The 13,498-nt window shown below is 45.5% G+C and overlaps 1 protein-coding gene across 4 annotated transcripts in view; it reads right to left on the minus strand.

Moving 5' to 3' along the window:
• Positions 1-13,498, minus strand: part of pou2f2b (POU class 2 homeobox 2b) — a 43,014-nt gene that overhangs the window by 18,344 nt on the left and 11,172 nt on the right. Inside the window, exon 1 of one of the 4 annotated variants that reach the window (XM_084557346.1) lies at positions 1,280-1,429. The exons of the other annotated variants lie outside the window; for them this stretch is intronic. Within the exon in view, the coding sequence (XP_084413472.1) occupies positions 1,280-1,334 (55 nt within the window). The 5' untranslated portion in view covers positions 1,335-1,429. Of the gene's footprint in view, positions 1-1,279; positions 1,430-13,498 lie in introns of those variants that run through there. 4 annotated transcript variants of the gene reach the window in all.

Here is a 13,498-nt window from a genome sequence, read left to right on the forward strand (position 1 = left end):
AGATATATATATAGACCCTTGTCTCTCTCTCTCTCCCTCTCTAAATATATATATATATAGACTAATATAGACCCTTGTTGTTTTATTTACATTGTGATACAGTGTAGTGTGTTATCTGTTGCAGTTTACGAGGAGGACGTGTCACTCTGGTCAGAGCAACTTCCCAGAGGTCGCAGCAGTGACCACAGCAGGTTCAGAAGTGACTTGGTGATTTTCAAAGCCATGAATCATTCTTATGAACAGCTGTCACTACCTAAGAATGGTAATTTATTTCAGTTTTTTAGAAATTGTATCACGACAGCAAAGACTGAGAAATGTGAGCTAATTGACATTTCAAATTTGATTTCTGGTAATTGGTGAGTCAGCCATCAGCCCGCTTTGCTTTGCTCAGAGACTTGTCGTCGGTCAACTGAAACAGTGTCTGCCACTTCTCGCAGTCAGAGCTGACCACCAAAACGAGGCCGCGAGGCTTGAAGAGTCACACTTCTTTCTGCTTTTATTATTTTTAAATACTGAGAACGATAGCTATTTGAGGAATTTCCTCTTTTTACAAATCTGTCAACCCTTTTTAAAAAACAAAAAACTAAACAAAAAAGTATGCTTTAAAAGTGTCTTTTAGATCCATTGATTGTAATTAAAACTTTAAAAGTGAGCAAAGCAATAACCAGTGCATCCCTGCAACTCACACGTACACACGTACACAAACAAACACAAGTTCACCGCCGTTTCAGAGTCGCTTGGGAGTGAACCCTATCAGCAAAACATCTATGAAGTTAACACAAATGTGAGCGCAGCAGTGTCAGAATAAAAAGAGAAGCTGTTGATGATGGCACATTAAATAAATAATACAGTGTAGGGGGTTGACAAGCAACCTGCAACGCTGAATTAGCAGTATGCTACAATAGACTTCTAATACAACTTTTTTAACTGTATTTTCCACAAGATTATTTAGCATTAAGTGTTTAGTTTCAACACACACACACAGACACACACATGGAGGCAGGCTACGGACTGACCTTTCCCTCTGCCTGCGACAGGCGTCCACTCATCCATCCATCCATCATCCTTCCACATCTTTTGCTTCGTACCTCCTCGCAACCTTTGATGTTCTCTAATTAGCTGAGCTTGTTAGACTCTGTGGCATTAATCAACAGCATAGACACAGTTCTTTCTCACACACATACTCTCTCTCACACACACAGCCACATCTCCCTCAGCTTAATTGGTCTTGGTAAATGAAGGCCAGCAAAGAGAGAGGGCTGCACAGACAGTCACTCACCTGGCAACCACATACTGGAGAAGTCCTTCGCCGCTATTGCTGCTGTCTTGGTCATATCTGTGTGAGAGTGTGTGTGCGCCACCTGAAGAGAAACTCTCACTCTCCCTCTCTCTGTAGCTCTCTTACCAAAAAGGAGGGGTGTATTAAATCATATGGTTGAGAGAATTACTCTCTCCCTCCCTCTTTCTCTCTCTCTCACACATACACACGGCAGTCCACACCCCCAAGCCCCACCTCCTCCCCACATCCTGCAACACAACAGGAAGTAAGCCTCAAAAGAGTAGGAACTCAGCTCAGAGGAGAGAAAATATAAGACTAAAAAAAAAAAAGAAAGAAAAAAAAAGAGAGGGGGACACGCAAGAGGTTAGAGAGTGGGAGAAAGTGAGCGAGGAGATTGAACAGATAGACGAGGGAGGTGAAAAAGAGGGGGATGATGGGTGCCGTCGGAAAGTGATGGCGCGGCTGGAAACAGCCACTCACACTCACACGCAAGAGAAAAACAGCAGGCTTGACATTCTGACCAAAGAATGTATCATAGATATGTATGAGGCGACATATGTACATTCAAAACATCTCCAAATCTCGCCTGATCACATTTTGATTAAGCTCTAAGATATTTTGACTGTTCTGTTCACCATGAGTCATGATCAGGCCCCCTTGGCCATATCTGTGTTTATGTCTGACTGTAGGGTTGCCTCGAGCTAGTACATCAGTGGGCGTATGGTGGTCTGTCGAGGGAGGTCGGCACCAACAAGAGAAGATGTGAGACATCCTCGTCTAAGTTTAACAGCCACGGCTCCACTCTAACCCGAGCGGAAGGAAAAACTCTGTCACTACTCTCACTGTACCACTGACCACGCCACACTGTGGGCTGCACACAGTGATACGCCACAGAAACCCATACCATGAATCTCTACACGTGATGGGTAGAAGAGGCATGAAAGTGGAACATTGTAGATACACAACAGATGAGCCATTATCAGTGCCACCCACGAGGATTAAAAAAGTAGGTGAGCGCCGTGAGTCGAGGAATGATCTTGAGGAGGCAGAACAGCATGTTTCAGCAGAAATCCTGCCGAGAGTTTAAAACATGAACGTGTCGGTAGACTGAACCAGCCACAAGGTGGCACTCTTGAATCTCTAAACCTGATGAACAAACAGGTTTTGTCCAAGGATCCTCATCACCCCTCCCTCCCTCCTTCCCTGTCCTTCTCCCTTGGTCCAAGTTCACTAATTCAAAAGCTAACGGCAGCAGAGTTCCCAAGTTTAACCTTATAAATACTTTATGTGGTGATTTACAACAGTCCAATGTACTGCTGGATAGATGCTCAATAAGAAGTGCATACAGCACTGCACTGAAGGTGCTCTGTTATACGCAGACTTTTTAAATCTGTCATCAAATACATACAAAAGACTGATGTTCTGAGTCTATATGTATTTAACAATATCAGCACTGATAAATGAAGTTTATCAATGACCAAGTTTAAAATACCATGGTAAGATGGGAACTTCCCTACAAACTGACATAAGCACAAGGTTATTTGATTAATTTGATCTGGATTTAAGTGAAATAATGAGCAGATTCAGTGATTCATTTACAATAGAAAACTCATGGATAACCATGGTGACAACTGCAAAAGTCTAAAGTGAAACTTAGAAAATGTGAATTTGCAGATTTTCTTAGCCGCACATGGTAGCAGATTGATGATAAAATAAGTGTGAGGATGACAACCTGAACTCTGGGAAATTTTGAAAGACCTTTTCTCTGTTTTATGGTATTTTATTGATAAATGATTGTATGTTTTGTTCAGAAAATAATTTAGAGATTATTCTACAAATATATTTGCTTTGCCGGTTCTTTCAGTTTTGTGGTGCTTATGACTCAAAAACCTAAAATCACCACCTCTTTCGATGCAGGCTGGACAGTCCCGACGCCCCAGACAAATCTTCAGTTAATTTAGTTCCATGATTTACATGATGAGGTTTTGGCTTTCATAAGAGTTTGTCTCCGTGTGGGCAATCGGCAGTGTGAGTGTGTGTGTTTGTGGATGCGTTTACGAGGGAAGCGTTTGGCTGGGCCCGTCCAACGCCAGAGACAGGCTACACACACGGGGGGAGGGAGGGCTCTCTGGGTCAGAGGTCATATGGGCAGCCTGGCTTTGGCCGTGACCCTTGTTCAAACCCCAATCTAACCACATAACTACCAAAGTGTGTCTTTGTGCGTGTGTGTGTTGCACTGTTCATGGCCATGGGGGGCCTTCCTGCCCCAAGGAGGTCTGAGCCTCGGTTACCATGGAGACATAACCTAGTAGTACTCTAGCATTGCCATTCAGATCATATTGGGCCAGTGGTAAATGATCAAATGGGAAGCCATAATATAATGAGATATAATCATTAACATTGGCAATAAAATCAATAAATATAAATCAACACTGTAACTGAATATTCATTTAATTGGTTTTATGTAGAGATAAGATTAGATAATGTGAGGTGTGTGCTTATGCAGAGTGTGTTTTGGTCGCTGTTAGAAGTTTGTAAGACAACAAACATACACACAAACTCACACACACACACACACACACACGGACACAAACAATCTGATAGTGGGACCCCAGGGAGGAGGATGGGGGAGGCTGAGGCCTCTGGAGCGCCATCAATCACAGCACTGTCAGAGAGTGAGGGAGAGGCAGGGAGGCAGGCAGGGAGAGTTGGGGGTTACTAAGAAAGAGAAAAAGAGGAACAGTAAAGAAAAAAGGAAGGAGCTGAGAAAGAGTGACAGGAATGAAAGGTGAGCAATTGAGAGAGAGGAATCAGGAGAAAGGATGTTAGCTGGAAGGAGACAGTGTGTATAATGGGTCATTGCAGGGACAATTGTAAAGGTCTCCTAACCAGTCTAGCATCCCTCTATGGCTCGGCCCTCCTATATGCAGCGCAGCCTCGGGCCTGGAGCCCACACTGGCTCTAATTCATATAATCCATCATATTCCTCTTCTTATAGACGGGGACGGAGCATGGCTCAGTGATGGACCCACCAAGTCCAATACACAGTCCAACAGCAAGACTCTATTTTACAAGGTGAGAGATTTAAAATCCAGTTTCGTGTGAGTGTGTGTGTGTGCGCAGGTGTAGCCCCATGAGGAGTTGCAGGATTATAAACAGTAGGTCTGGCAGTGTGGAGACTACAGAGGTTGAGGTTTTGTATGAGAAGCAGCAGGGGCTAAAACACACTCACACTGTTGGCTACCTTGGGACCAGCGCCATCTCAGCCGCCTACACCTTTACAACACCTATTCCTCTCCTGTCCTAATACCTCTCAATTGCTCCTTTTCCTCTGGCCCCTCTGCCCCTCCATTCTTCTTTCACACCATTCCCCTCCTCTCTGTATCATCTCGGCAGCCCATAGGGAGCCGGGTTTGTCTAGACAGACACCGCTCTCTCCCACGGCGCTACCAAGGTTGAAGCTCAAATCTTTATCTTCACTCCTCTCATCCTCTCTCCTTCTTCTTTAGGCACAGGAGTGAAGGGTCTGCGGGGAAGGATTGGCGGCCTTCATCACTGGCTCAAGGAGTGCTGATGCCACTTTACAACAAACTGTCCACTTACACTCACAAAGCAGGCTGTTGTGTAGAAATAACCCTAATTGAAATACGATTGATTGATAAGATTGAAGTACTTCAGTTATGCCATCTTTTATGGCATTTTCTTTTGGCCAACTACCACCTCTGTCACCTCGGCCTGTTCTTCACCTGCTCTGCCTCTTTTCCTTCAAACCCTCTCATTATCACTCCGCTCTTTCTTTCTTTTTTTTTTGTGCGACCTTCCCCCTTTCCTTTCGCCAACTCAAACTTTCTCCTCTCCTCCTCTGTCTCTCTTTCTCTCTCAGACCTGCTGGTCAGCAGCAGCTGTGACATCACTGGCCACTGTTCTCCACTCGGATTGGACACTCGGCCACGTTGCCAGGCAACAGCAGTGAAAGGTCTCAGTGAGAGCGCGTGTGTGTGGCGTGCGCGCGTATGTGTGTGTTTATGTCTGTTTATAGCTACGTGAGTGAAAGGTGTGTGAGCGATTTTCCTCGCCTTGCCCTTTATCTGTGCATGAAGAATGATCAGTACAGATCTAGTCCTATGCTTTATCTCAGATCAAAGCATGTAGATGATTGGGCTGCTTCACCACTCTCCTCCACGGAAGAAGAAGAGGGATGTGTGTGCATTGCGTTAATGAAAAAGAAAGATGGTACAAGTGTGTGTGCATGTCTGCACTTGCGTCGAACCAAATAAATGTGTATGTTCGTGTCGAATTTGGGTCTGTATGTTGTGTGTGTGTGTGTGTGTGTGTATGCATGTGTGTGTGTAAGCCCCCGGGAGCGGGTGGTTATTGTATCTGACACAGCGGCTCTTTCTCGCGCCTCATATTTCTGGGCCGATCGATTCCTCTGACTCCCGACAAGACAATAATCGCACCTCCCTCTCTCACTCCATCACTACCATTATTACTGACCTCCCCAGGGAACGAATAGGGTGGAGGGAGGGAGGGAGGGAGAGAGAGAGGGATGAGGAAGGAAGGAAGGATGGAGCGAAGGAGGGTGAGGAATGACAGGGTGGGACAAAGAGTTGACAAAATGAGCCTATGATGATGAAAAAGCAAGAAGGGACAATGATGAAAATGAGACAGGAAGAGTTGGCCCGAAAAGGGGGACGGAAAGGAAAAGGGACACGTTGAGAGGGAGAAAGGGAGGAAGTTGATATCAGGGGATGGAGGGATGAGGAAGGAAGGAAAGATAGGGAGGTGAGGCAAAAGAGGCTGAGAAAGAATGAGAGAAAGCAAAAGCATAACGGGAAAGGACAGGAAGGAGGCCGGTGCATGGGTTTAAAAAAAATGAGGCAAGCAATATAGATCATGGCGAGGAAAAGAAAGGAGGACACAAGTGCAGGAGTGCAGGGAGATGGAAGGCTGAACGGAGGGACAATAACGGAGAGAATTAGTGGAGGAGCGATGAAGGATTCGCACTATCTTCTTCTAATAAAGGAGAGAATAAGAGACAGGGGCCGGGGGAGGGAGACGGGGAGGGAGGTGGGGGTGGGAGGAGGGCTGGGGGGGGGGTTAGACTGAGGTGAAAGAGGGAGAGACAGAGAAATATATAGGAACACACTGGCACTCACACACAAAAACAGAAACACATACACATATAGAGCGATGGCTGTAGCGCCGTGGAGGTCAGCGCTCAGAAATATTATTAAATTGACAAGAGTACAATAGTTGATTGGCAGGCTGACTCCTGCACTGCCATTCAGTGGAGAAGAATGGAGGCAGGGATGTACACACACTCGCGCTAACACAAAATGCATGCAGTTCCACGAGACAATCAACACAGCATGTAGAGATGTAGCCACAATCCCGTCCACACCGTCTTTTGTCTGCCGTGTGCGTGTATGTGGCTGCGTGAGCCTGTCACTGCTGTGTCTCCACGCTTTGAATCCAGATTACAATTACAGTAATTGGCTCTCAATTCAACGGATTGCTGTTTGACCCCCTCACCTCTCTGTGTCTTTTCTCTCCCTCTCGCTCGCTCACTCCCTCACCCATCCCCGCACATTTTTGCCTCTTCCTCTACCTAAGCCCCCCTCCTCCTCATCAATATTCCTCCGCCTCCTCTTTACCTGTATCGCTACATCCATCTTTCTCTGGGTGCAATCCCTCTTTCCCCCTCCTTTTCTCCACCTTGTCCCTATTCTCCACCTGCTATAACTATTTCCTTCCCTTTCAGTTTTCCATCCATCCCTCTCCCATCGCTGCTACATTCCGGCCGCTTTTCTTCCTCATCCCCCCCTTTGCAACTTCCTCTCTGATAGTTGGGAAAACAGGGAATCTATTGTATGCTGAATTCATGCCATATTTATTATGGAGAGATAGCTGTTCAGCGATACAGTCGGGGGGATATACTGTGCAAAGAGAGGAAAAGAGTGATAGATAAAAAAAAAGAAGGAGGTAAGGAAGGGGGTGATGGAGGTGGTGGTGATGGTGTGTTAGGGAGGTGGTGGTGGTGAAGCGAACGAGGGGAGGGGGGCTAGGAAATTGGTCTGGCTAGCGGAACAGCTTTTCACCTCTCTCTCTCTCTCTCTCTTTTTCTCTCTCTCCCTCTCGTTCTCTCTCCCTCTCTCTATTCTGCTTTGTATTCTGCAGAGATGACAGGGGGAAAGCTTTATTGCTCCGAGTTTGTATCGATCGGGGCCCCTCTGAGGGGGTAAGCCGGGGGACGCGCTGAGCAGGCCCTTTCTCAACGACCGCAGCTCCAACAACCCCCCCCCCCCCCTTCTCTCCACCGGAATCCCCTCCCCTCTCACTCCTCACTCCTCACTCCCTCCTCCTCCTCCTCCTCCTTCCAAACCCTGCTCTTGCTCACTGGCTCACTCTGAAATTCAAATTCAAGGCTCTTATTCTCAAAGGTTAGGAGAGGGAGAGCACGGGAAGGCAAGAAAGAGAGACAGAGAGATTGAATGAAAGAGAGACGGAGGCGCCTGGCATCTTCCCCTGACTGAGGCCCTGAATGGAGCTAGGATCTGATAAGCAGAGCCCACAAACACAAACAAGGGAAGAAATAGAGAAATAAAGGAACCAAAAAAAAAAAAAAAAAAAAAAAAAGGCCAAGAGGAATATATCAGCTGCGGCCCCCTTTCTTTCTTCTTTCCTCATCTTTCCATCTCTCACTAACTGTCCCCCCTCCTGTATCTCATTTTTTTTTTTTTTCTGAGGCGAGGATGATTTTGTTGACAGGTGAAGAATGAGCTGGGTGCGAGCGTGCATAAACCTCTCTGCCTCTGTCCTCGTTAGAGGGACACTAGCTAGGATCCACTGAGACATAGAGAAAGCCCACAAGGACCCGGCTCCACACTCACTGTTTAACTATTCCAATAGGTGCAGAAATGAAAAAATAAAAATAATAATAATAAAAAAAAAAATCTTACACAATCTAGCAACGTATAATCTCAACAAAGAAGTGGAAAAAAAAAAAACCTGTTCACGCCAGCATTCTCTTTTTACTTCTTCTCTTTGACAACAACTGAATAAAAAGGGGGCAAAGCCAAAGCCAACTGACCAGACACTTGACTCATACATGGAAGTGTCCATGTGCACACACACACACACACACACACACACAGACTATTTATCTGTTAATGGCATGCAGGGAACGGCAGCGACGCTGAGGAGAGGAACAGATTGTCCATCAGGGGGTTACAGGGTTCAAGTCCATGACCAGAGGGCTAGAGGAAGGTTAGGGGTTGTAGGTTCAACTCCCAGGGGGCAAGGAAGATCCCTGCTGTCTCCCTTTCCACCCCCAAACCTCCTCCAGGAGATTATCAATCCCCTGCCTCACATCCCTCCACCCTTCTTTTCTCTTCTGGCCTTTTAAGGTACGCTTATTCTGATCACACACATGTAAACCTGAGCCTAGCCCCCAGATTCCCTCTGTTTGTCTAAGATGTACACACACACACACACACACGCACGCGCTGACCCGCTCATAAACAAACACACACATCCACACACAGATAACTCACAGATGCACAAATATATTCATAAAAGTCCACTACACTCCTACAGTTCAAATACAAATGATTTGTACTTGCTATCTTCAGTTTTCCCATAATACAGCAGATCACTTTATTTTAAACCTTCATCTCTTCTGCCGTTTCCATCTCACTTACTTCTCTTGTGGAAAAGACCAAACAGCAATACGACATGGCCTCAGTTATCAGTTGCAGCAGATGTGTGTGGATATGACATATTTGTGTAAACATTGGATACATATACTATATATATAAATATATATATATTGTCATTGATATTGCTTGTGTGGTTACATGCAGCTCTAGATTGAGTTCAGTGATAGAGTATACATCAGAGACTTGGGCTGGATACAACACATCTGATTCGTAGAAAGATATACACACATGTGCACAAATGCACACTTACACACACACACACACATACACACACAGTACAATAACCTGCAGGCCTGTAACCTGCCTTGTTGGCTGGATGGGTGAATGCATTATTAAACACACAGGATTTCATATGTAGAGACAGAATATGAATGCTGCACTGGGTCCTGTGCTGTGGACATTCACTTGTTTGCCCCAGTCTTCACAATGTTATCTTTTAGCTGAAACTCTGCACTTAACATTTACTTAATTAATATTACGTGTTTGAAGAGAATAAATATGTCACTTTTTTCTACGTATTCTTCTAATACTACTATAATCACTGTGTAAACACAACACTTGCATATCTCTTCATCACTGTGTTTAAAACGGACTGGCTCCATGCACTTCAAATATTTTGTGTATGCTCTATACAAAGCCACACAGTCAATACAAAAAAAAAAACCCAGAGTGAAAGCATATTTTGGGTACGGCAGATTTTCCATCTGATCTGGTAGAGATGGTGACCTTCTTTTGGTCAAGGATGTCTGACTTGACATCAAAAACGAGAGGGATGGGAGATCAGAATACGCCGATGACAGGCCGCAGGGCAGATGATCAATACCATCTTCCTGATCATCGCGTGTCTGAGTGATAGAAAGCTACCGTAACAGGGCAAAAACCACTGGACCTCGCCCACACACGCGGAGCGGCTGAATGGCAACTAAACCACAACATGAGCGCTGTGTGTGTTTACATCTGTAGGGCGGGCAGGCCGGGCCCCGACTCTCACGGTAATCGATGAACGAGGGAGGAAAGGGAGGTAGCAGGCGAGGCAGGGATGTGTGTGTGTGTGTGTGTGGGGGGGGAAGAAAATCGGTAAAGAAAGCAGGTTATCTCCCGTCATTAGGGGAGGGGGAATCCCCGTCTGCAGGGGGAGAGGGGTGGGTGGGTGAGGAGGGGTGAGGGAAGACCGGGGTTTCATTGATAAAAAGGGAGAGAGGGGAGAAGGGGAGACTATGTTTGGCATCGAGAGAGAGCAGACAATTATCTGTATTGATTAGAGCGGGCCAGTACTGTGAAGACTGAGAAAACTATGACTGGATCAATAGAGAGAGAGAGAGAGAGGGAGAGAGAGGGAGAAAGAGGGAGAGAGAGGGAGAGAGAGGGAGAGAGTTAGAGGATAGACAGAGAAACAAACGGCGGAGATAAAAGATACACATAATGACAAGCATAAAGAGATGGAAACATTGTTTATGGTGCAAAGCCAAGTCAGAGACCGAAGGTGGCGTGAACGTTAAGAGGGGAGACAGGGAGAGTCAATGAAAGCACACGGAGATACATTACATTGTTGATGTCATTACTCTTTATCATTGATTTGTCAGCACAACCACAGAGTTCATTCAACAAGCCATCCAGCGGCCTCCCATCACCACAGCACACAGCTGAACAGAGAGAGGGAGAGACTGAAAAAGACATTAGCTAAATACACATCGAGCGACCACAACCTGGAGATCGGAGGATACGGACAAACTTGGCCGGAGAGGACTGACTGTGTCACTTCTGCCAACGGCGAGAGGCGGAGATACTTAGATGAATTAAGAGATCTGTGTCCGCTTCCCATTTAATCAGCTGCCATAAGAAGTAGTATGGGCTTCTGCGATTTTAGTTAGACTCCATTTCCTGCTGAACGAATTAAAAGCGTGCAAGGTAGCCACCTTGCTGTGGCACTCTACACAAAACATACGTAGATCATTTTTTAATTCCTTGTTTGAAATTATTTGTTTTTGTTCGTAACGTAGATGTATAGATTAGAATACATAGTGTATTTTATATTGTGTAAGTAGTGTGTAACCATTTGTTATTTTAATAATCATAACTAAATATTGAATTAACATCATGTCAGTAAACCAAGTTTGAATTTGAGAGAGGGAGAAGAGATAAACGATCTGAATTAGGAGACGGAGGAGAGAGCGCGTGCTGGAGAGGGAGCTTTGAAAAATGTCAGGAGGGAGGCAGTGTTCAGGTAGGGGGTCTTGCTGTGGGGCCTCTTTTTGTCCGAGACAAAAACCAAAATGGTGGAATAGGCGTGGAACAAAAGGCACACGGGGGGAAACAGGAGAGTGACAACCTGTGTCGAGTAAAAACATCCTGCTGGCACACACACACACACACACACGTGCACACGCATTAATCCCGAATCAGACCCCATCGAGTGCGTGTGTCTGCCCACGCACTACACTTCCTGGTGCAACTTGCATTTCTTGAAATCCTTGGCCCCATTACCCAGGCAACCCAGACCCACACCACACAGGAGACCACATCTGTCATTTTTTAGTTTATTGGAAATTACAAGATGATAGAATTCAGCCTCCTTCTGTCTTGATATTTTTTGACACGGAAGAGGAACGTATTGTCAGAAAAGGTTTATACTAAAGCAAACAAATAGATGAAAAAGCATAAAGTCTGAATGGGGGAGCCGGCCTGGATATTGAGGAAACCTTTGGTAAGGGCAGAAAATGTCAGGTTTGACAAATGACCTTTTAAACATGGAGCAGATGTAGAGAGTCATGTACACTGTGGACAGAGGGCAGCTCAACTGTCTGTCTCTTAACAGCTAGTGTCACCACTCGGTACTGTTAAAATAAAACACTCGCAACTTCTAATCAAAATGTGAAGTGATTCCCGAATACTGAATCCTCCTGACAAGATGGCCAAACAGTCGGTTTGGATGAAAAGAAAGGGGAAAAAATAAGAAGAAGAGCTGGAGGAGGTGAGGGGGACTTTAAGTGGCAGCGAAGTAAAAAACAAACCAAAAAAAACAAAAAACGAGACTGGTAAAGAAAAAAGCAGAAAGGAAAAAAATAATTGACAATGACAAAGAGGAAGGGAGAGCAGGACATGAATTACAGGTGTAGAGTTATGCATGCATGACATCACTGGACCCCTCCTCCAGCCCTTGGGAATGAGCACCTTGGAAACGGTCGCTAAGGGAACAGAGTACTGATGGGGGGGGGAGGGGGGGGGGGGAGAAAGGGAGAGGGAGATTGGGGTGGACAAGATAGTTGAAATAAATTTAAGAGGTAAAAGACGGACAGCTAATGAAACACTAAATTCAACTTCAGTAAGAGAATGGGGAGGAAAAAAAAGAAGCAAAGGTATGTGGTCTGGAGAAATGTTTTCCGAACAAGCCAGCATTTACCTTCCTTATGTCCCATTCAGCAAATGGGCCACCTCTGCACATAAAGGGCGAAAAGGAAAGCTCTATCACAGCTAAAGCCTGCATTGTCCTCCTCCCCCATATACTGTGACCTCTCATCCACTCCAGTCATTTAGAGAAGGGAGATTTAGTGCGGCACGGACGCAGCATGATGGTAAAAACCGGCACATGATAGAGAGGCAAAGATGGCCTCTGGTCTCGGGTTTAACACATGGAGAAATATTGATGGAAAAACACGGTGATGGACAAAAAGGAGCTGGTACAGTGAAATGCTCGTTTCTAATGTATATGGAAGCTTGGAGGTCATTTTGACCAAGGAGCATGAGGCTCAGTAAGTGGATAGAGAAATGGAAGTTAGCGCACGGCGCCCACTTTAGTCTTTTGAGGCGTCGCAGTAACAAACACACATACCCACGCCCACAGGAAAGAACCCTTGTGCCATTCTGACCTTGGTAAACTCTTCTCATCCCTACAGACGACGCAATGTCCACACATACAGAGGCGAAATGGATGCACTCTGACTGCCTCTGTCTTCTCCTTTGACCAGTGAACTAGTCAGTCACAACTCCCAACCTCAAGGCCTGATCAGCATTACTGCATACTGTTACCACATCAAACAAGTCCAGATGAAAAAACAACAAAGATACATATTTTGCATCTTTATGCAGCATATTTGCAAAGCAGTACCATATACATATCAAAGGCTCAGATTTGGTATGCAATATAGATTTGGTATGTATGCATAATACGTGATCAATATCTGTTGCTGAATAAAACATGCTGCTGGCTTTTGACAGGCCGATTTGAAATGGAGATGCTATGCTAATACAAAGGGCTTCGGTGAGATTGGCCCTGAACTCTCCACATACCAGCAGTTCACATTTAGACGATCTCACCTGCACTCTCCATAATGCATGAGCTGCCTGAATATATATCACCCCCTGCACAGCTCACTCACACGCGCTCACACTTCCTCATGCACGACAGTGCACAAACACACCGGTGCGTGCACAACGACAAGGGGCAGATACGCACAAGGCAGCCGTGCAGGCACATATGCACACACTCGCAATCATGCAG

The sequence above is a fragment of the Chelon labrosus genome (genome assembly GCF_963514085.1).
Source record: "Chelon labrosus genome assembly, chromosome: 12".
Classification (NCBI taxonomy): domain Eukaryota; kingdom Metazoa; phylum Chordata; class Actinopteri; order Mugiliformes; family Mugilidae; genus Chelon; species Chelon labrosus.